The sequence below is a fragment of the Nuphar pumila genome, chromosome 15 (assembly GCF_984573655.1).
Source record: "Nuphar pumila chromosome 15, dmNupPumi1.hap1.1, whole genome shotgun sequence".
Classification (NCBI taxonomy): Eukaryota; Viridiplantae; Streptophyta; class Magnoliopsida; order Nymphaeales; family Nymphaeaceae; genus Nuphar; species Nuphar pumila.
This window is the reverse complement of record NC_143263.1, coordinates 70069767-70093741: the sequence shown is the minus strand read 5'-3', so window position 1 is coordinate 70093741 and position 23975 is coordinate 70069767. Positions and strand designations below refer to the sequence as shown.

At 38.1% G+C, this 23975-nt stretch overlaps 2 protein-coding genes across 4 annotated transcripts in view; both read left to right on the top strand.

Annotated features, from left to right (window-relative positions):
- Nucleotides 1-4367: 4367 nt before the first annotated feature.
- Nucleotides 4368-5018, top strand: LOC149815554 (uncharacterized). Its single transcript, XM_089990568.1, has one exon. The coding sequence runs from the start codon at nt 4368-4370 to the stop codon at nt 5016-5018; it is 651 nt and encodes a 216-aa protein (XP_089846694.1).
- A 1198-nt stretch (nt 5019-6216) lies between these two features.
- LOC149815553 (pantothenate kinase 2-like) overlaps nt 6217-23975 on the top strand; it is a 152278-nt gene continuing 134519 nt past the window's right edge. The window contains exons 1-7 of one of the 3 annotated variants that reach the window (XM_089988265.1): nt 6217-6668; nt 8236-8448; nt 20842-20900; nt 21398-21514; nt 22054-22173; nt 22277-22371; nt 22458-22551. In XM_089988265.1, coding sequence (XP_089844391.1) covers nt 6428-6668; nt 8236-8448; nt 20842-20900; nt 21398-21514; nt 22054-22173; nt 22277-22371; nt 22458-22551 — 939 coding nt within the window. In that variant the 5' untranslated portion in view covers nt 6217-6427. The remainder of the gene's footprint in view (nt 6669-8235; nt 8449-20841; nt 20901-21397; nt 21515-22053; nt 22174-22276; nt 22372-22457; nt 22552-23975) is intronic. The other 2 variants (XM_089988266.1, XM_089988267.1) reach the window with 2 other exon arrangements.

The following is a 23975-nucleotide window of genomic DNA, read 5'->3' as shown; positions in this document are numbered from 1 at the left end:
GGATCTTGCATATAGAAATGTTAGATTTAATCTACTTGTCGATAACCTAAAAGCATGTTGACACACACAAATAGAGAAAAGTACCTCTAAACAAGCATCATACCTTATTGGTTGTTGCGATCTCTTCCTCAAAACATGCACTAACTCTGATCCCTAGGAAGGAGGAACCTCATGTGCACCCTCCAGCCCAACATCACTCTCATCCACTTTCTATAGACCTTCTACAACTGCCTCAACTTTCTGACCCTCATTCTCCTCCACTTCTTGTCCCTTACTCTCCTCCGCTCTCCAACCCATCCTCATATTCTCGCCTTGTTTAGGTAGTTCCACCATCTTTGTATATGATGTTTTTGCTATATTGTCCATCATGCCTCTGCCATTATAGGTGGTTGTGTCTCCAGCTTGATCTAACTGGGGATTGAGGTTAACAACAACCTCAGGGTAAGCATATGACTCAAACCTTTTCACCAATGGGTCCCCCTCCCCGTCCTTCGATATCTTTGAGATAAGAGACCATATTTTTATCGCAATCTCTTCAACCTTTTTTTTTTCCAGCTTCAACTGTATCATTGGGTCATTCTAAAACTGCTAGTTGTTGTTTTGTTGGAAGTGCTAGCAACTATTGGGTTGAGAAATGATTTCTACGGTCCATCTTGGCAAGGGTGTCATTTTTAGGCATTGCATCTGATACCCATATTTTTTGCCACAGAGTAGGCTCCCTCTTCACCCAGAGGGCAAGCTTATTGTATGTCTCAGTATAGAAAATATGACCCATTGTGTAGGATCATCAAGTACTTCAGGTTGTGTATTTGAAGTAGTTTATTTTTCTTTGGCAATCATATTATAGGTTGTGTATTTTTTTTCTTATTTGGTGTCATATTGCAATAGTCAGAAAAAAAATTCTACAATAATAGAAACGTGGAATAACCTGCTGAAAATACATGACAAACAATATTCAAATTTCTGACAATGCAACAAAAAAAAACTCAAAACTGAACAAAACAATAAATGGATGGTGTTTCCAAGTATAACCAAATCGAGGATAGAGTTATACCAATGCTTAAGGAAACAAAGTGACAAATAGACACTCATAAGCAAATGTAAGAAATAAATGAAAACAACAGATTATTATGGATAGTATACATGCAAAGATAACTTGAAACCATGCAAAATAAGTGACTCATGCCAATGTTTCATTATCTTTTTATCTGCTCTTTGTCTCTCTCTCACACACATCCCATACACAAATACAATTCTAGTGATTATGGATGAAACATTAAATGGTACATCAATTCTTTAATAACAAATTGAACAATTAGAAAAAAAATCATCCATTATTTCACCAATGTGTGAAAAATGATCATACCGAAAGTAAAAAAAAACTAATTCACCCATGAAAAATGACCCTACCCAAAAAACTCGAAGGATTGGCTGAACTAGTTATTGACAAAGTACCATTGACATATGTTTTATCATAAATATTCATCAAAAATAGTCATAAATTTTTTTGCCAGGGAAGAAGAGGTTTTGAGGACCACAAGAACCCTAGGTTATGCAAAAATAGCTTTGGGTTGCGCATAAAAGGTTTTAAGAAATGATTTATTAGATTTAATGCTTGTGAAATTCTCATGCTGAATTTTTTTGCATCACCTCATGCAAAACTTTACAATTCTTGCAAACCTTTTAGGAATTTCGCAACCATCAACGCGAAACTCTAGACAAAATTAACACTCTAATCAACTATATATATACAGATAAATTCACACACTAAAATGAAATCTCACATTGCTTAAAGTTGACAACATATGAAAGTCTGCGAATTCCATACACTTTCCATGAATTCTGCATTGAAAGTAGACTTCTGCAACTAACAATGTGAAACTCTTGACGAAATTTGCACTCTATTTGCATGCTAAAATTGAATTTCACATATCTATAAGTCGACAACATGTGAAAGTCCATGAATTTTGTAAACTTTTATGAATTTTGTATCAAAAGGCAAACTTTTGCAACCACCATAGAGTCATAACACCTATATTTTTTGTTGTTGTCAGCATAATCAAGAAAGGCACAATAGATCGCTCTAGGAGAAAAATCGTTATTCTTATTGGTTAAAACAAAACATTTGCAACCAAATACTCTTAATTTGGAATAATTAAGAGTGAGTTTAAATTTTTTTTATCTAGTGAATTATTTTTCAAAGAGGAGGATGACATTCTGTTTATAAGATAGACAACGGTTAAAACTGTTTCTGCCAAAAAAAACCTTAGGCATATAACTAGCAATACGTAAAGTTTTTAAAGTTTCTACAATGTGACTATGTTTTCTTTTAGCTAAGCCTTTTGGTTGTGATGTGTTCAAGCAAGATATAGTTGTAAGTTAGAGTCTTAAGTTGTTTATAATTATTTTTTATTGAGTTTTAGACTCACCCCCTTAATAATTATAACTTTAGGTTCTAAGAGATTTACCGAAGGCAGGTCGACATAGTTGCTTCCATCCAGTGGTGTTTGAAGACGGCTAAAGAGTTGTGTGAAGACCTTTACTTTACTATCTTTATTTATTAAACAAATATGTGCTTTTGAGTTGGATGATGCAGCTGATATGACCTTGGTTATGACATTATGATTGTTTATTTAAAAAAATATATGCCATGTTTCTGTAGGCTACTTTAGTATTTCTCTTTGGGAAGTAATGCCCATGAACCTGGACTAGAGAGGTCCGGGATCGGGGTGTTACACATCCAAGGATCAAGTTTTACTATTTTGGCCTTGGTGAACACATCTATGAGGTTAGATTTGGTCAAAACAACTTCTATGAGTTCTAAATACGAGTTCTTACCCATGAGGGTAGCAAATGCTATCCCTGTTTGGTTGGCCACTCCACTTGACAAAACGATTCACCTGAGAATTTGATTCATAAGATCATGAATCACACTTCGAGCACATTTGCAAGTACCTAAGAAAGCATCAGTTTTTCTCAGGTTTCTGAGAAAAGAAGCTCAATCCTACCACTTACTCAAGTACTTAAAAACTTGGGAAAGTGCAGCCTAAAAAAGTGGTGGATAGTTCAGAGAGTTGAAGCCCACTTGAGAAACTGGGTCATCATGCGTCTAACCTTCTGACTGGCTTTATAAAGAATGGTAATCTCACATTTTCTCAATGTGAATACTTGAGGGTTGCAAATATACCTTTCATAAACATGCAATCACTTATGGTTTATTGGGATCAGATCGATCAAGTCATCTGCCAAATCACTTTTAGAAAAGTGATTTGGCATCCTCACCGTCCACAATGTACGACCTGAAGCAATGGACGGTGATGATGTCAAATCACTTTCTTAAAGTAATTTGACAGATCATCTGATCTGCTCTCTGGTTTATGGGACACTCAAATGTGGATCAGTCTCTCAGGCTGGTCAAGAGAGCGGTTTTCTCAAGTTTAGCAGGTGGGTCATGAGAATCATTCTCACATTTGTGCGTGTATAATTCTCATTGGGTGATTGATTCATACTCAGTGGTAAAAAAATTGAATGAATTTTTGTAGCTCTGTAGTTTTTATTTTTTCTTTACAGAACATTTTCTAAAAGTTGGTGAAACATGAGAAAAGAGAGCTGTGATGGTGATTGTAGGTTGTTGTTCTGCCTTGAATATTGTGAAAGTTGGTCACAAGATTGACCTTGTGATCAAGGTCACAGCTTGTACTTTCTTAGCTATGAATATTATTCGTCCTCATTTGTGACCATAGCAAACATGTCCTAGAATTTTTAAAGTTTTCTAGTCAAGTTCAATCCACTATGTTTTAAGTCCAAAACAATTGTCAATTCAGTGCTTGAATTCAGAGAAGATTTTAAGTAAAATGTTTCATTTTCATATGCATTGTTTCAAAAATGAGAAAATCAATTCTTTTCTTTCGAATGTGCCCTTTTTTTAGATTGACTTTTTTATACATCTGAGGAGAAACCATCGGTTTTCTATTTGCTCGAAGGCATGATAGGCAAACTCCTGCCCTATTTGAAGTTCTTGTCAGTATAAAACTACAAGTCCCCCTTTGCCGATTAAGGGGTACAAGCAACTTTAGCCTCACTGCAAGAGACGTACCTCAGGTTTCAAAGTCATGATGCTCGTTCAACTTGAGATGTCAGAAGCCACCCTCTAGCCAGACGATCAGAGCCCATGTAGCTAGGGTGGCAATCGGGTCACGTCGGCCGGTTGGCTGGTGAGCATACCTCAACACGAACACGACTCATTTATTAAACAGGTTGGACATGGCAAACACGAACACGACCCATTTATTAAACGGGTAACCTCACACAACACGGTTAACCTGTTTAATAAACGGGCGGCCGGAGATTCCACCGTCGAGCTCTGCATGAGCCTCGCAACCAACTTTGACGCCGGTCCCTCCGTTCACCTCTCGTACCTCCTTAATGACCCCTCCAATGCCTTCTGCCTCGTCGTCAAGACCGGCATCGCCCCCTTCGGCTCCCCCACTGCCTCCCTGCTCTCCATGAGCGCCGAGTTCAACCTCCTCCGCGACGACCGCGACCCCCAGTTCTTCGTCCGGTTCAACCCCCGGGCCGATGATTTCTCCATCAAGAAGACGACCAGATTGTCGCCGATTGGATTCTCTGATGATCCTGGTGCCTTCTTTGACCGGAAGACGGGCGAGGGTTTGGAGGTAAACGATCTCTTGGACGAGAACGACGGCGGAGGATCGGCCGATTGTCTCCGGTTAGAGTTCTGCGAGAACGGAGGAGTGGTCGCAGCCGAGCAGCGCGACAGATCGGCGGTGGCATCAGGATTGTTTGCCGGCGTGATCAACGACCTATTCTCTGGTGTTGAGATCCACGTGAGGAGCACATTTCTGGTGAGGAAGCACACCGTTGTCAGCTTCGGGTGGGGGATTAGGGTTCCGACGAGACTGCCATCGGCCATAATCTCACTCAGGAACCTGCCCGTCTTGGTGATGGGACTCCATTACCATAATAGGATTTATATTCATGTATTTGGCGGGACTTAGGTTGCGGGTTGACAGGTTCGTGAAAACGGGTTGACCCGCCCGCCTAACCCGTTTATTAAATGGGTCAAACGGGTTGGCGGGGTTGGCATACCCCTAACACGAACACGACCCATTTAATAAACGGGTTAGGCGAGTTGACCCGTTTACGACATGAACTCGTTTAAGCCAAACCCTAACCCGACTAAGAAGCGGGTTGGCGGGTCAGGTCAGATTTTGCCACCCCTACTTGTAGCATCTTCTTTTGATTTGCATTTAGATATTAAATAAAGAGAACAAGAATGATCATGCCTCCTTTTTCATTAGGTCACAATTAGGACCTTTTAAAAATCATCGTTTTAAGTATTTTATGCTTGATATGAACGTGTTTATCATTGTTCATTTTATAGGAAATAAGTTTTGTTTCAAATTGATTTGATGTAAAATTATAAATACTTTATCATAAAATTTTAATATAATATGATTTTTTTACCTCATTAAAATACACATTAACCTTATTTCATATTTATTTAGAAAAACAATGATAAACAGATCTAATGGTTTAAATTGAGCATAAAATACTCCAAACTAGGATTTTTGGAGGGTCCTAATCGTGACCCATCAAAAAAGGAAGCAGGATAATCCCTATTTTCTCTATGATAAAAACTATTGCAAAATTTAAAAAACTTAAATATGAAAAAATGAAGCCTAATATATTAAAACTGTAAAAATTTAACATAAATCACCAATCAGTAGGCAATGGGTCGGGTTTGGTTGGGACTCAAGTGGAACCAAACTTGGCCCCGATTTTCGGGTATGTTATCAGGTCTAGATCCAGGTCTAATCAGATCCATCATAAAAAAAAAATCATACCTAGATCCGATAAGAACTACATGAACCAGATTCGAGCCATATATGGTAAAATAATATTTTTTATCATTTTTACATTGAAAAAGTATGGGTTTTAAAGGAAACTTGGGTCGGGCCCAAATCTGGTATAAAATTTCACAAACTATACCCGGTTTTATGTATTAATACCTTCAGGTCCGAACCTAGATCTTAATCAAGTTTTCTTGATTACCATCATACTCGGACCTTTAGGGTTTGGTATGGGTCACGTTCTGATAAAACCAACCCGTTGACACCACTACCAATAAGCTGGAGAGCTTTGCCAAAACCTTCTCCTCCTTTATTATATATAAAAAAAACGTTATCCTGCCTATTTTATTCATATTTTGGGCTCTCTCTCTCTCTTTAAATCGTGACTCATCATGTAGAAAATTCATCTTGCAGCAGCCTTTTCTAGTTTTTCTTGAAGACCAACGACGCTCGTGGTGGGAATTGTGACGTGGGGTTGAAGACTTTGGTTCCTTTCTGTCCCAATAAAACTGCAAATTATGGGGGGTTGGCGGTGAGCTGGTGGGTGGGTCTTGATGATGGGCACCAAGAACCGTACAAACCCACCAGCTCACTGGCCCGGCCCAGAAGGAGAGGAGTTGGAGGAAGGGGAGATGGTGGTTAAGGCCGGGGGCGGCTCCATCCATAGGTCCGGGTCCAGACCTCAGCTCGACTTTAGCGGTGCAGCCGTTCAGGAGAATTTCGAGGGGAGGAACCCAACCATACTTTTGCCCAACCAGTCTGATGATATCTCGCATCTTGCCGTCGATATTGGTGGTGGGTTTCTCTTTTTCTTGGCTTCTGGTTCTTGGTTTTGGAAGGTTTTCAGATGCCCACTTGAATTTTTTGCTTCCTTTGTTTTGTGGTGATTGGGTGCTTGTTGTTTGTGTTCAGAGATGTGGGGATTGGATTTGACGTGACTTTGTATGTGTTATTTTCAGATACCCAATTGAGTTTTTTGCTTCTTTTGTTTTGTGGTGATTGAATGCATGTTGTTTGGGTTCAGAGATGTGGTAAATTGATTTTATGTGACTTGGTATGTGTTATTTTTACAAGTTTTGGTGTGCCAACCTCCTACTTTTTTTTCGTTTTTTGAATTTTAATGTTTGTGTGATAGAAAATTAAAATTTCGTTTATTTTGCTGTAGGTTTGCTGCATCTGTTGTGTATTTAAGGTGGTGGTGGTTGTTAAGTTATTATTTTTTAAGTTGAATAATGTGGGAATTGGGTGTACCAGAAGTTTTTATTGGCTTCATTTAATAAAGTCTAAGCAATCATGCAAAGTTTGTATTGGTGTAGGCAAATGTTATCAATTTTCTTACCTTTTTCTCAATCTCTGGTATAGTTGATTCCGTTTATGTAATTGATTAATTTGGATTTTAAAGGGAAAAGAACTTGATTTACTTATTTGATTGGCATAATTGTTTCAGTTGGTGAACTTGGGGTAAGATAACCTTGACTATTATCCGTAATCTATGTGAAAGTGTGCGTGTCATAGTCCAAGTTCATCAACTGAAACTATCATGTCAATCAATACGCAAATCAAATTCTTTTCCCTCTAAAGGCCAACAAATATTAATCAAGTTCATAAACGGAATGAACTATTCAATAGATCGAGAAAAGAGGAGGGAGGAAGAAAGACCCAGTCATTGTTGAGAGTGTTTTTCGCTTAATCTAGAACTATATATGTGTTTATCATTGCTTTTTTACAAGAAATCATGCTTTGATTTAGATTTTCATAATGAAAAACTTGATTGTTTTCTATTTTAAAATTTTGGTGTAATATGGATGTTGACTTTTTGATTTTTTTAGCAGCCTGTCTAAACACACAAACAAAAAAATCCTAGTCTAATACATATTCTCCACTAAATAAACTATCTTAGTTACAGAACATGCAAGAAACTAATAGGTTGTGCGTTTTTGCCAAGATTGTTTCACTGATGGGCGTTCTATCTGGTTTGCAATGTAGTGGCAGTAATAGATTTTATCTTTTTGAGTTGGTGGTATGTTTGGATATTTGCTTCTTCCACATTTTTTTTTCTTTTACTCCCTTTTTTCTTTTTTTGCTCATCATAATTGTGTTTAACATAACTGCTGTCTGGTTTTGTCATATGAAATTCATTTTTAAGATCTTTTTTCTCGACATTGACTTGTCGCTGATGTTGCATTGTGCATCTGAATTTGTATGTTTGTATACTGGTAAAAACTAATTTTGTGCTCTACCTGTGGTTGGATGCTTATTTTGTACATTTCCATATAAAGTCATGGATGTCTTGTGTCTGAGCTACCATATTTGGCTGAATTTTCATCTTACATGATGAGTTGATGAAGTATTTTTTTCATAGGGTCTTTAATAAAGGTAGTGTACTTTTCAAGACACGAGGATCATCCTGCTGATGAAAAGAGGAAGAGAGGTCTTAAACACAGAGTGGAGATTCCCAGTGGACACAAGAGGAGTTATCCCATCCTTGGAGGTCGCCTTCATTTTGTGAAGTTTGAGACAGGGAATCTGAATGATTGCTTAGACTTTATTAAATCAAAGCAGCTTCACCTTGGTGGTATGTATAATTATGTTTTATTAAAATGTATACCAGTCTGTAGTTTCTCTACTAAATGCATAGTGTTCTGTTTTCTTTATTTAGGGTGTGTTGGATTCTAAACTTTTCCTTTCAAAAAAGAAAAATCTAAACTTGTGATTCCTTAATAAATTAGTGCAATTTTTATTTGCTATAATGTCAAGATGTTTGGAAAGGAGGTAGTGCCTTATTTTTGAGGAGAGAAAGGGACAACTTGCTTCTTACTTTAAAGAACAAAGGGGCAAAAAAGGCATGATGGTTAGTTTCCTATTTTTAATGTGAATAGTCATACATTGTCATTATTTAGGATTTACCAAAATGTTTCCACAAAAAATAAGCTACCTTTTTGGCAAATCATAACATATTAAAACGGCAACTGAACATGTCAAAATTGAGAAAAGGAGTTAACATCACAATATCACCCAATATTGTAAAACATTTCAACCTAAAGGGTGTATCCAAATGTGCCCTCAGTCAACAAAGAAGTACAAAGATGGCAGTTTGTGATAGAGAAGAAAACAAGACCTCATAAGTTCGTTTGGCATTTCCTCACTTATACATGATTATATTACCGCCTTTGTGCATGTTCCTTTATCCATGCAATACCAGACATCAATATCCAGGTCCTTTGATATTAGAACAAACTAAACAGATAAGCAGAAAAGTCATAGTCTATTTAACATAAAAACAACTAGTTTGACACTCAGGAACCTCAAGAATAAAATGAACTCGATCAGGAGATAGAAATATGGACAATACCAACAGCAGCCATTTAACTCCTAGGATGCAACAGGGTGAGATGTGTATTCCTTTGAAAAGGATAAACCACATAGCATGCCCCCCTCATGACAAAGCAAGAGCAAAAAAGATAAAATTATATCATAATTGCGAACTGCATTTTTTATATTAAAAAAAAATCTTCATTGAAAAATTGGAAACATGATAAATAGCATAACCTTAAAAGGGGAAAAAATTGTGGAAACAAAAAATTTTATATGTATAAATGCCAAGCAAATAAATACAACAACAATAACAACAACAACAACAACAACAACAACAACAACTACGCCTTCATCCCAAAACAATTGGGGTCGGCGATATGAACCAACAAAGAAAATCATTCTGGGTCTTCCATATGAATCCTTCTCCTCCATTCATTTCTATCCAATGCCATGTCCTCGGTGAGGTTCAAAGCATTCATATCCTTTCCTATCACCTCCATCCATGTCTTCCTAGGCCTACCCGACCTCTTTTAACTAATATATTTTTCCATTTCTCCATCCTTCTAACTGGAGCATCATTAGGCCTTCGTCGAATATGTCCAAACCACCGTAAACGATTCTCTCTCATCTTATTTTCAATGGGTGCAACGCCTACCTTCTTACGTATCTCATCGTTCCGAATCTTATCTTTTATTGTAGCATCTCAACTACACTCATTTTTTGAATATGATGTCTCTTGGCAGCCCAACATTCCGTACTATATAGTAAAGCGGGCCTAATAGTCATCCTATAAAACTTTCCCTTCAACTGCAATGACATTCTGCGATCGCACAACACTCCAGTTGCACTCTCCATTTCATCCACCCAACCTTTATCCTATGATTTACATCTCCATCAATTTCTCCATACTTTTGAATGATAGATCCCAAATATTTGAAAGAATCATCCACCGATATTTCTTGCTCACCAAGCTCCACTACACTCCCATCACTACTTTGTTGCTTACTAAATCGACATTCCATGTATTCTGTCTTACTATTACTCAACTTAAAACCTCTTGCTTCCAATGTCTGTCTCAATAATTCTAACTTAGCATTAACCCCAGCTCTAGACTCATCAATCAAAACAATATCATCAGCAAACAACATACACCACGACACATTTTCTTGAATTGATCTCGTAAGCTCATCCATCACTATAGCAAATAGGAAAGGGCTTAAAGCAGATCCTTGATGTAACCCAACCGTTATAGGAAAATTGGTTGTCACCCCTCCACCAGTAGTGCGGACATTGGTTACTACTCCTTCATACATATCTTTAATTATACTAATGTACTTGAGAGAAACACCTTTCTTCATCATTGTCCACCAGAGAACGTCCCTAGGTACTCTATCGTAAGCCTTCTCCAAATCAATAAAAACCATATGCAAATCTTTGTTCCTCTCTCTATTTCTCTCAAGAAGTTGTCTAAGAAGATGTATAACTTCCATAGTTGATCTTCCAGGCATAAAACCAAATTGATTCTCCGATATCATGACAACCTTTCTCAACCTAGACTCAATCACTCTCTCCTAAAGTTTCATAGTATCACTCATGAGTTTTATACCACGATAGTTTGTGCAATCTTGTCTATCACCCTTATTCTTATATAGAGGCACCAAAGTACTCTTCCTCCACTCATTAGGCATCTTATTTGTCCACCAAATCTTGTTAAAAAGATTTGTCAACCATTCTAAACCTTTCTCTTCCAAGCATTTCCAAGTCTCGATAGGTATACCATCTGGGCCAACTACCCTTCTTGATTTCATTTTCTTTAAAGCCTCTGCGATTTCTTTTTTTTGAATCTTGCGCATGAAGTCACGATTCATCTCATGAAAATGAATGGAAAAGTCTCCAAGATCTTGAGCATGACTTTCATTAAATGGCTTATCAAAATAATCTTTCTATCTCTCCTTAATCTCCTCATCTTTGACTAAAACCCTTTGCGTTTCATCTTTGATACATCTAACCATACCCAGATCCCTCGATTTCCTATCTCTCATCAGTAGCCATATGCAACAACTTACTATAATTAAAAATCCTCATAAGGTTTTGAGTTGGAGATATAAGCAGAATGACACAAAATCTACTCTAGGTTATGGTTAGTCAATCTATTGCTCGAGAATGGAGCAACCGATGCCATGGGAAAGTGGAGGTAGAAAAGAATGGATAGAGAGTGATAGGCTCAATCTACAGGAAATGAGGCAAATAAGACAAAATAGACAAAAATAAGACTGGAGAGGCCTGAGGAAACAGGATAGGAAAATGACAACAAAAGGGTATAATTTTGCTGACAGTTACAAATGAAAGCCATAAATGAAAAAGACAAAAGGAGGATGTAGGTGAGGAGGTCATATCATAACAATGAAGTAATAGAAGTGGAGTGTGATAGAGTGGACAGGGCTTAAAAATTTATAAATTTGAAGGAAATGGAGAGGAATAAGGAAAGCGAAGAAGGAAATGTTGAAGGAAAAAGAATCACAACAGCAGGAAAAAGAAAAAAGTTGGAAGAAGAAAATGAAAAAATGGGATCACTAATCTCTCCAAAACAAACATGTTAAAAAGGACATATACTTTTAGTTTTGGTAGTAGTATGTAATTAGTGAAAAGTAGAGGGACTCTTTTTGTAACCCATTATTTACTAATTCTTTTTTAAGGAGGGATTAGGGTCTAATGAGAGGATAATGACTTTCCCTCTTCTCTCTCCTCTCTCCTCTCTCTTTTCCCTATTTTCCTTTTTCGGGTTTCCTGCTGCCGTGTGTGTGGGTGTCATCTGGTCGCTAGATCTTGATCAAGATCATCGTGCCTGTTTCAACATGATATCAGAGCTACGTTCCCTCCTGGGATACTATTTCTGATCGCGGGTCTTGGGATGCTACTGTGGCTGATTGTGGAAAGCTGCAGCAAGTGTCGTGAAACGTGGAAGCAATCAGATCAGGTGGGAAGCTGATTTGATTCGATTCTCTGGTTGGTGTTGTAGGTGTTAAAATGCATCTAATATATATATATATATTCTGTATATTACATCAATACCTGATAGGGGTATTTTTGTAATTTCACATAGTTGTTTTAGAAAACAACTATTTTTCTTTTTTGAATAAATGTAATTTTATTTTTTATTTTTTAAATTCTTTTTTTATTTTATTTGAGGACCTAAAGGGGCTCCACAACCTTAGATTCGTTGGTGTAACGACCCCAATCCATACCCTTTAAAAATGCAGAATATTTTTTTTTTCTAAGAGTTGCGGAAACCTTCCCAGAGATCTGGGGTCCTCACAGTTTCACTTTCCATTGGATAGCCCAACCACCACAAACGAAGTTGCAATCATCATCCATATCAACCAACTAAAACTCTTTTATTAATGAGTAAGAAAATTTCAAAGACAAGGTTTTCTTCAACTGAAAGTAAAGTAACAATTTCAGAAATTAAAAGAACTAAAGACAAAAGAAAGAGCCACTATGTCCTCTACTGAAGCTGACAAGCCCAAGTATAACTCATCCATCCCCAGATGCATGTCTAACTTCACTGTTCACCATTTCCTGTGAAAAACCAATAAAGTAGGGTGTCAGAACCGAAATTCTGAGCACAACTACTTCTAAAGAAACCAGGTGAGAGAAAGAACATGGATAAGATTTCATGCAGTGATTTGAGTGAGTGCAGATATAAAATTTTGAAACATTCAAATATCTATAACTAGCAACAATTGCATGGGCTTACCAGTCAAGAATAGTAAAACAGTACATATATCAGGAAACTAAATAATTAAACCTTGCAGCATGATTTCAAGCAGTAGATCATATGCTAATACCAAATCATGTCATGATATCAAGAGTGAATTAAACACGCATGATCTAATGCATAACAGAAAAATGCATGATTATGTGCAATGCATGATTTCTTCTGTTATCTTTCATTTAAGAACCATCTTTCCATATGCATGCCCTATTAAATGCACACATCTTTAAGTTCCTCTTTTTAATTACCGTGACCCGCGGATACACTAAACGGGTACAAACCCCGAGGTCAAGTAGGTTCCCAGGGTAGCTTAACACACAATTTGTATTTTATTACTGGGTTCCAACTTAGCCCTCGACCGATATCAGGAAACAACACCATCCATCGGAACATTAGACCTCCACATCTAATGTCGGGGACACAAGGGACACCCCACGCCCACAAGTGCCACTTCCTTGGTACCATAAACTCACAGCTGTGACTAACACACCACTCCCGGGTAAAGTGGCAGACTCTCCCTAAAACCGTGGCCAGGAGAAGAACCTCAATATCGGGTTCAGGGGCAACAACGCACACAGAGTTTTTGTATCCTCACAGTCTCCCCAAGACCGATTATCTAAGATTCTCATACTCCAGATGAGATATCCCAGAATGTATATTACACTATTCTTATTCATTATTTTTATTTAAAGTTCATTCTTTAAGTTTACAACATCATATGCAAAAGTAAAGTGAAAATCCGCATCCTCCCTTGCGGGGACTCATTCGGGACTCCAGCCCGTATACACCACTAGAACAGTGTAGTAAAATGCCAAACCATCTTATGTGGTTTAAGTGATGCAGCTAAAAACATATATAAAAGAAAACCCAACCCACGGCTCTCCAGGCCGATGATGGTCCATTTAGGCCATCGAGGCATCACATCACAAAACAAAAGTAGTGTTTTATTTATAACACTAAGCCAAAGTCCCAAAAGCATGTGCACTTATGAAAATCATAAACCCAAACATACGCATGTCATAATGCATTCATATGCATTTTCAATATGTGTGTGTTACCTACATCACATATTGAAAATGTACATTGTCATTCCTTGATTAATTTTATTATATCATGTGAACACCCATGCATGTAAATTCAAGCAATAAAGCATTAGTTTCATGATTGCTCATGCCCATGAAAACAACTAGACAACGATATCCAATCAAGCATATCAAATCAAGTCTAAGCCTATTAGCATTTTCATTCCCCTGTATGCAAAGAGCCAGGTCTAACATGATTAGCTAGTATTCTGAAAAATTAAAGTGCTAGGCTAAGCTTCCATATGAGCTACCCTATACATGAACAAGGATTCCATCGACCTGTCTTTTGTCCACAAGCATGGACAATTAAGGAAATGACATTTATCATACTTTCCTTTGTAAACATATAGTCCAGCACCATTCGGCTGGGCTGGGCAGGGTACCACCCAAATTTCAATATCATGCAAAAATTTTCATGCATGAGCATTTCTATCAACCTATCATGATGAGTATGATTAACAAAGAACCAACCATTATGAGTGCCAATACATTCCTACCCAAAAGGAAGTGTTAAGTATATAAGTTAAGAGAACCTGTGACAAAAATTTTAAAACAGCATATGTACATATCTTGTACAAATGGAAAGGAAATGTACTTATATATATATATATAGATATATATATATTGCTCCATTACGACACATTTCTCTAATAAGAATATAACTTGTATTTACATGGCACCACCATGGTTCACCTGAACCGCAAGCTCGAATAAGAACTTATTTTACTAAAATCATAAGTAACTTAAACTCAACAAATGTTGTGCTTGAACTTGACACCAATAAGTTTTTGTCATTACAACTAATCAACTAACACAGAACTGAAATCAATTATTTTGCTAGTTCATATACGGGAACAAGTAAGTCTCACATATTAAATCTGAAACAAAGGTAATATAGGAACTTAGTTCAAATTACAGGAATCAAAAGCAACTACCTTCACCAAGACTTAGCTAAACAGTTTCCTTTGATAAATAAACCCAGACTATTTCAAAACAGAATTTTATTTCTGTTATATACTTAACAGGACATCACTGTAACCTGGAATATATGTAACATGATTTGATTTTCATCCAGTATGTTGAAAAAACAGAGATCATAAACTAAATCCTAAACTTATATTGTATAAAAAAAAAACTGTAAACACCAATGATGTAGAGTACAACACATGTGATTGGTCTTCATATGCAAGAGATGACATCACAAAATATATCTAACTATGGATCCATCCTTAATAACATCAGTTCATTCAATTATACTTATCAATTTATTCTACATGAGCCAACCGTCGGGCATCAAACATGTGGGTGATCTAGAGCATGGTTTTAAGACTCATCAAATTCAAATCAATGAAATGGGTACATGAATAAGCACAGGATTAGTTTTGTATATCCAATTTTTCAACACCTATCCAAAACATCGATTCTCATGAAATCAACAATGCCTGTGAATCATCTTAAATCAATCGATGCCTAGCATAAACCAACAACTCATGAAACTACTACCAATTTATTTCCTAAATAAAACTCAAGATTTCTGTAGCAAATAACGTTGAAACTGGGCATCCTGCTGAAACAAAAATTTAATTGAACCAAGATACAATTTTTTTTTTCATATTGTTTAGCACCCAAAATAAACAAATTCCGTTTCCCTCTTTCCCTTAAGTATTTAGGTTATTGGGTCCCAAAACCGAAATCCCCCAAACATGGGGTTATCCATTTCAAAGAATCGGAAACCCCACGACTGGGGCTAATCCGATACCACAGCCTAACCCCCAAATCGTTTGGGCTAGGGATTGTTGGAAAGTAGGGTTAAAAAAAAAATCCCCAAATCGATTTGGGCTGGACTTGGTTTCAGTTTAGGGTTAGGTACAGTAAATCCCCAAATCGTTTGGGTTTTCGAAATGGGGAACAACCTAATCCCCAAATCCTCCCCTCAATCCACCCATGGAATCGAACCCATGTTCGATTCCTCACCCCCGATTCCAAGGAGTACCGTACCTCTTGAAGAGTTTTCCGGCGATCGGAGGCTGCCGTGGCTGCAAGAGAAGGGTCGGCTGGGGTTGCTCCTTGCTGCTGCCGTGACAGGAGTCTCGCCGGAGGTCGGTGATGGCTGCTAGTTGCCGCAGCCCGCCGGTGACCTCTTCTTCCTCCGGTGCGCGCACGCAGACAGGGAGAGAGACGAGGGAGAGAGATGGGGGAAGAGAAGGACTGAGTGGAAAGGGAGAGACGAGTGGAGAGGGCTTCCTCTCCACCTCCTTTTATCGACCCAGACTCCCCCTTCTCTGCCGAGATGGGCGCGGGGTCGTTACGCTCTGCGTAACCCCCCTGCCCCCCTTCCATTTTCTGCAAGGGTTTTATTGGGCAACCCTTATCGGGTTGCCCTTTTCATTTAACAGGGCAGAACATATGGGGTGGGGCTCGGGTCCGAACCCGAGACCCGCAACCCGGCCCCAAGTCAAAATGGATCCACAAGTTGGATTCGAATGTATCCAACTGTGGATCCTCGGATTAAATTAAATTTTTAAAGTTTAAAAATTTTATTTATCTATTATTATCATTAAATCGAGGTTTCAAATAAATAAATCCTAATTACCCCCCTTTATGGGTCCTAGATCCGTAATGTGGATCTAGGCCCAAATTGCATAATTTGGAAAATTTTATAATCAAATTTTTCGGGTTTTACAGTTGGATGTGACTGTTGGGGGCTCCCAACGACTCTATGGGAGCCCCCTTTTGGCTCTCCTTTTGAGGCCTTTTGGCCACCCCTTTGCTCCTTTCCTTTTTGTATAAATAGGGGTGAACCCCTTGTATATTCTTCATTCTTGAGAGCTTTCTCTCTTCTCAATAAGAGGCTTTTTATATTGTTGCCTTCTTAAAGGCTTGTGCTTGTATTGTCCCTTTGTGGACTTGTGATATTGTCTCTTTTATTCATTGTTGTAAGTGCTTGTATGCACTCTTTATATTTCCGCAATATCTCATTACATGGTATCAGAGCCACTCGATTTTTGAAGGAAAGGTGTGGTTCGTGTATCTCATATTTAGTGGATATCTTCTCACTTCTTGGCAACATCATGGAGACAAAGATTGACCTATCTTTCAAGCTCAATGGAAAGAATTATATGATGTGGGCATCGGCAATGGAAAATAATCTCAAAGGAAAGAAGCTTTGGGGTTTTGTCATGGGTACCGTTCCGGAACCTAAGCTTATGCTCACGAAGGAAGAAGGTCAAGAAAAGGCTCTTGAAGGAGAAACTCTCCTCAAGGCCATTGAAAGTCATCAAAAAGAAGTGGAAGATTGGGAAAGCAATCACGCAAAAATCCTTGCGTGGTTTATGAACAATGTTGAGCTTAAGGTATGTGCTAATATAGCTAAATTTCGTAGAGCCAATGAGGCTTGGTCCTTTATGAAGGGTATGTATACCCAAAAGGATCTTGCAAGAGCATACTTCTTGCAAGAAAAGATTAGAACCACTAAGCAAGGTGATTCTAACATTCAAGACTATTATAGTGCCCTAAACCCACTATGGGATGAATTGGCTCTCTTGGAGCCAAAATGGGTTTCTATGGAAGATATTGATTTAAGGCAAAAACAAATGGAACAAGAGCGATTGTTTCAATCTCTTTTTGGGCTACGTCCCGAATTTGAGAAAGTGAGATCTTCACTCCTCCATAGATCTATTTTTCCTCCTATTGAGGATGCTATTGCCGAAATCACTCAAGAGGAGACAAGGCTTGGCATGAGTAAGCATGTTGATGAAGTCCTGGCCGTATCAAAACCAGGTAACAATGTTAGAACCTATAAGCCTCCTCATTTTGGAAAACAAGGAAATTATAATGGAGGAAGAAAAATGATTGTTTGTCATTATTGCAATGAGCCGGGTCACATTAGACCCGCTTATCCAAAGCTTATTGGAACCTTCAAGCCTAAAGTGGCCTCTCTTGAAGAAACCACCACCAAAGAAGATGAAGGCAAGAACAATGACATCAAAGAAACTATTGGACAAATATCTATGGCTCTCCAACAAATGCTAAAAGTTTCTTCCTCCACATCGGGTGCGGCTAAGTGGGTCTACACCATTAAGTACAAGTCGGATGACTCAGTTGAACGGTACAAGGCCAGGTTGGTGGCAAAAGGGTACACACAGACGTATAAAGTAGACTTCTTTGAAAAGTTTTCTCCTGTAGCACGCCTTGGTACTATTCGACTGGTAATATCAGTGGCTGTCCATAATGGATGGAGCTTATGCCAGTTGGATGTGAAGAACACATTTTTGTAGGGTGATTTGTCTGAGACGATGTACATGCAGCAACCTCTAGGGTTCGAGGTTCAGGGGGAGTGTTACAAGGTATGCAAGTTAAAGAAAGCAATATATGGTCTAAAGCAAAGTCCACGTGCATGGTTTCAGAAGTTGTTTGAGAGCATGTCTGCTTTTTGTTTTAACAGGTCAGCATCAGACCACTCATTGTTTGTTAAGAAGACTCCCACGGGTGTTGTGGTTATGGTTGTGTACGTGGATGATATTATACTCACAAGAAGCAATCAAAAGGATATCTCAGAGACCAAAGATCATCTACAGAAGCACTTTATTACCAAAGATCTTGGTCCTCTTAGATATTTCTTGGGTATAGAGGTGACTCAAAACCGTGAAGGGTTAATTCTATCACAGAGGAAGTATGTACTTGATTTGTTACAGGAAACCGGAATGTTAGGAGCCAAACCTGCTAATATTCCAATGGATCCTAAACCACACATGTTTGAAGAAGTAGAACCTGTTGATAGTAGAAGTTTCAGATCTCTAGTTGGCAAACTCTTGTACGTTACAGTGACAAGACCAGATATCTCCCTGACAGTAAGCAAGATTAGCTAGTTCATGGATAAACCAACCCAAGTACATTGGCAGGCAACAATGATGATTCTTAGGTACTTGAAGTCTTCTCCAGGTAAATGACTATTATACAAACCAAGCTCATCTCTTGACATAGTTGCCTATTCTGACGCAGACTATGCAGGAGACATTAGTGATAGAAAGTCCACTACGGGGTTTTGTGTGTTTATAGGTGGAAATTTAATAAGTTGGAGAAGTAAAAAGAAGACAGTAGTGGCCCGATCGAGTGCTAAGTCAGAATATAGAGCCATGACTCAAACTGCAGCCGAAATGATATGGGTTAGATCTGTTCTAAGAGATCTACATGTACATATCTCAATGCCGATGGTAATGAAGTGTGATAACAGAGTGGCCACCTATATTGCAAATAATCCAGTGTTTCACGAGAGGACGAAACACATTGAAGTCGATTGTCACTACATAAGAGATCTAGTATAGGCAGGACAAATCTCTACCTGTCATGTTACTTTAGAGGATCAAGCTGCTGATGTGTTTACTAAACCACTTGCTAGTGTGGGCTTTCTCAGATGTTGTGACAAGCCGAGCATGATAGACATATATGCTCCAGCTTGAGGGGGAGTGTTAAAAAGGAAATATACTTTTAGTTTTGGTAGTATTATGTAATTAGTGAAAAGTAGAGGGACTCTTTTTGTAACCCATTATTTACTAATTCCTTTTTAAGGAGGGATTAGGGTCTAATGAGAGGATGACGAGTTTCCCTCTTCTCTCTCCTCTCTCTTTTCCCTCTTTTCTTTTCTCGGGTTTCTTGCTGCCGTGTGTGTGTGGGTGTCTAGCGACCAGGATCATCAGGCCTGTTTCAACAAAACATATATCAGAAAAATAAGAAAAACTCAACTCCTTTGGTTGAATTAAACAACCCATAAACTTCTATGAATCCATCAGGAGCCCAAATGAGAAAATTTTGATAAAAATGCTTCAGTGTGCAAGCATGAGAACACGGCTCTAAATGAGTTGTCACTATAGAGGTGGAAGACTATGCTGAAGGTGGGATTTTTCTGGTGTAGATAACATTATCACTAGTGATGATTTATGGAAATAGAGGTGCAAATGAAACCTAGGAGTATCAGAGTTGTGGTCCAGGTAAGATTCCCAGAATGGTGGTGTAGAGCAAAAAGCACGTCTTTTAGGCATCCTGATGCTGCATCATCTCTGAAAGATAACATCTTATGCAGGTATTTAAGTGAAAATGGGAAGGTTTAGTGTTATACTTCTCAATGTCTATTATTGTGGCCTCTGGGTTTACCCTCTACTAATGTTGTCTGGCTTGTTTTCACTGCCATACAAGGTGTCCTGGTAAGCGTGAAATCTGGCTGGATCCACTTGGACCTCTAACCCATCACTGACCTATATTTTCAGGTGCAGCCATATTATACAATCTGTTTCAATACTTGGCGTGAGATTGTAGCTAGAATCTCATCTAGGCTTGGACCCAGGTCAATGGGTTTGGGCCAGATGCAGACTGCATCTGAATGAAATCCAAGTTTTAACTTTTTTATGTAAAGATCCAATTCAGTCCTGGACCTGGGCCCAGGCCACTGCACGGAGAGTCAAATCTTGACATAGATTAGCCACAGACCAGTCCAGATCCAACTCATTTTCACCAAGTTGCATCTATTGTATAGCACCAACTCAAATCTATGGATGATTGAAGGAGTGAGACACCAATTTTTTTGAGTAGGATGATAAAAAGTAAATATCATCTTGTTCGAGATTTTACTGGGAATCTTGGATCTGACAAGTGTTTCCAAGCATAGTCAATTCTTAGGTCTTGCACTAAGAAACTTGAGAACTATCTGCTTGGCTTTCTCTATCTCATTCTTTGTATCATGTATCATTTTGATACTTTTGTAGTGTGCTTTCTGAGTTTGTCATTTTTATTTTGCTGATAGGCGGAGATTCACTTGCATGGCAGCAGGAAAATTCATTGTATGAAAATGCAACAATTAAGGTAACACCCTTTCTGAACTTGATTAAGTGGGTGTTCTGATTAGCTATTCTTCTAACACATTGCAGAACTTTGTGTTTCTCAGTTTGATGTATTAAGTTAGTTGATCTCAGTGTTCATGTGTGACTTTAAAACAAGTATGATCCTAATGAAAATTTAAAGCAGTTGACTGTTAAATGCAAAATAACAATTAAGACACTGGCACTGATGGTCCTAATAGGTACTTCGTGGGCTTTTAGTTATTTGTTTCATTTTTCTTGTAGAATCATCAACAAATTTCAATGTAGCAAACTGGGTTGAATTTCAAAATGAAAAAGATGTCATAGTGAGATGAATTTTTTCCCATTAAATAGTGCCAACTCTAGGTCATTATTCCTATAGCTTGTGATTAATCATGAAAGTTTATGTTTTGTCATTAATCTGATCTATTTAATCATAAAGAACTGTCTCTTGAGCTTCTATCATTATCCATTGACTGTTTTGTTGAAATTGTTGACAAGGCTACGGGTGGTGGTGCATACAAATTTGCAGATGTCTTCAAAGAGAAGCTTGGTGTTACACTTGAGAAGGAAGATGAAATGGATTGTCTTGTTGCTGGGGCTAATTTTCTTCTTAAGGTGCAGTAATCTACATCTATTAAAATGTTTTGGGTTGATCAATTTCAAGGATTTATGGAGTCAGGTAAAACATACTATTGAGTTGCCATTATTAAAAGAAAAAGAGGAAATAGAAGGCTGCATTTTATACATGAAACTTCATAAAGTATTTGCTGGTTTACGACATAGTTGGTGGAAGGAATATGGAAGTAATTGTGAAGTGGCTAGAGGTGTATATTTATTATTTTGTAGTCCCAAACTTTTATCCTTCTATCAAAATGGCTTTCTAATTTTGGTGGGAATTTAGGAAATCATTTAGCCTCTTCATTCATTATAACACCTATCAAGGGAGTGTGCTACATACATATGCATCTATCCATCCATTTGTTCACACATATGCATATGTACGTACACAAATTCACACACATGCATAAATGCATACATATGTGTGTGTGTGTGCCAGTGGGCATATGGGCATATTATGTAATTGTTTTCTCAAGCATGATATTTTGTGATGAGAGAGCTGCTTGCCTTCTCATTGATTTTTAATGCACATGCAGTCTGTCCGTCATGAAGCTTTCACTCACATGGAGGGCCAGAAGGAATTTGTACGGATTGATCAGAATGACTTGTTCCCCTATCTTCTTGTTAATATTGGATCTGGTGTTAGCATGATCAAGGTGTATAGATAACACACACATGAGATACCTTCTTAATACTTTCAGACTTTCTTCGACTGTTTTCACACAATAGAGATGGTCATACATCTTGAGTTATCTGCAGGTTGATGGAGATGGGAAATCTCAGCGTGTTAGTGGAACAAGTCTTGGAGGTGGTACTTTTTGGGGTCTGGGGAGGCTTTTAACAAGGTGCAAGAGGTAGCTCCGTAATGTCAAAATCTTTGTCCATTATCTGATTCATGCATCATTTTAACTCAAATGGTTACATCTCTTTCTCTTTCCAGTTTTGATGAAATACTAGAGCTAAGTCAGAAGGGAGATAATAGTGCAGTGGATATGCTTGTTGGAGATATATATGGGGGAATGGATTACTCCAAGGTCTGCTTGTTTACTACAATCACTTATTCAGTGATCATTTGAACAATTAAGCAAATACATTTTCTGTTTCTCAGAAGGTGCTCTTTATAAGTTATGCCTCTAGCTGGAGTTACTTCTCTCTAATGTGTAATATTATCAATTTTGGAGTTCACGTGCATGAGTGGATGTGCTTACTTTGCATTGCCCACAGCATTATGTTTTATAAGCATTCTTTGACAGGATCTTTAGTTGCTTCCCTTCTATGTCACATGGGTGCGGGGGTGCGGCAGGGGCAAAAATGTAATATATATATATATATATATATATATAAGGGGGTCCGGGGGTTCCCCCGACGCGGGTTTTTTCAAATTTCATTTTATATACAGCTGCACGATAGTGCATCCATCTCATCAGGAAGGAGAACAGTGAATACTAATAGCCAGCAAGGCTACCACCATCATTATCATTTATTATGGAGAGAGAAAATCCTTTACGAAAAAGAAGGATCAACAAGGCTACCACCATCATTATCATTTATTATGGAGAGAGAAAATCCTTTACGAAAAAGAAAGATCGGCAAGGCTACCACCATCATTATCATTTATTATGGAGAGAGAAAATCCTTTACCAAAAAGAAGGATCAGGATTGAAAAGGCAGGAGCAGCAGCAACTGTCAGCAGAATTTTTTTTTTAAAAAATTCCGCAGCCCATTTCATAGGGCAATTTTTTTTTTTTAAAAAATCCAAAAAAAAAAATGGACCTAAATGATCCTGGGTGCGGTCAACACACCCAGGTTGACCACACCCGGTGCTGCACCCGCACCCGCATTGAGTCGCGTCGACGCGGGTGCGGCACCCTGCTAGCTGAATCCCTGTGACATAGCTTCCCTTTCATCTGCAACAACTTCCAAAAAGATCATCATTGATTTGATCAAAATGTCGAGTACTGCAGTTTTCAAAGTATTCACAAAATAATAGATTCCAACTAATGACTTCGATTTTTTTCCAATTTCACTAATTGGTTTTAAAATGTGACTATATATATATATATATATTTGAAATGAAGTAGTAACAAAAACAATAGAATGCCACTAAGGGCTACAAGAGAGCACAAATACACAAGGACCACTAATGGGTCAAATACAATCTCACTATGGAGACAATCACCAAATACAATCTCACTTTGGAGACAATCACCAAACACAAATGTCTTTAGAATATCTCAAGTATGCTTTTTAAATCTCACTATGGGATGGCTCTATTTATAGAGCCAAGAGAGGAAAAGGGAGGCAGTCTAGCTAGCAGTTGCACTGCCTCCAACCGTCATAAATATGACTAGGGATACACAACGAGAAGAGCTAGCTCGGGCTTGACCCGTTTAAGCTCGGTTCGAGCTCGTTCAAAAAATAAATGAGCCGAGTTTGAACAAAGGATTAGGCTCGGTAC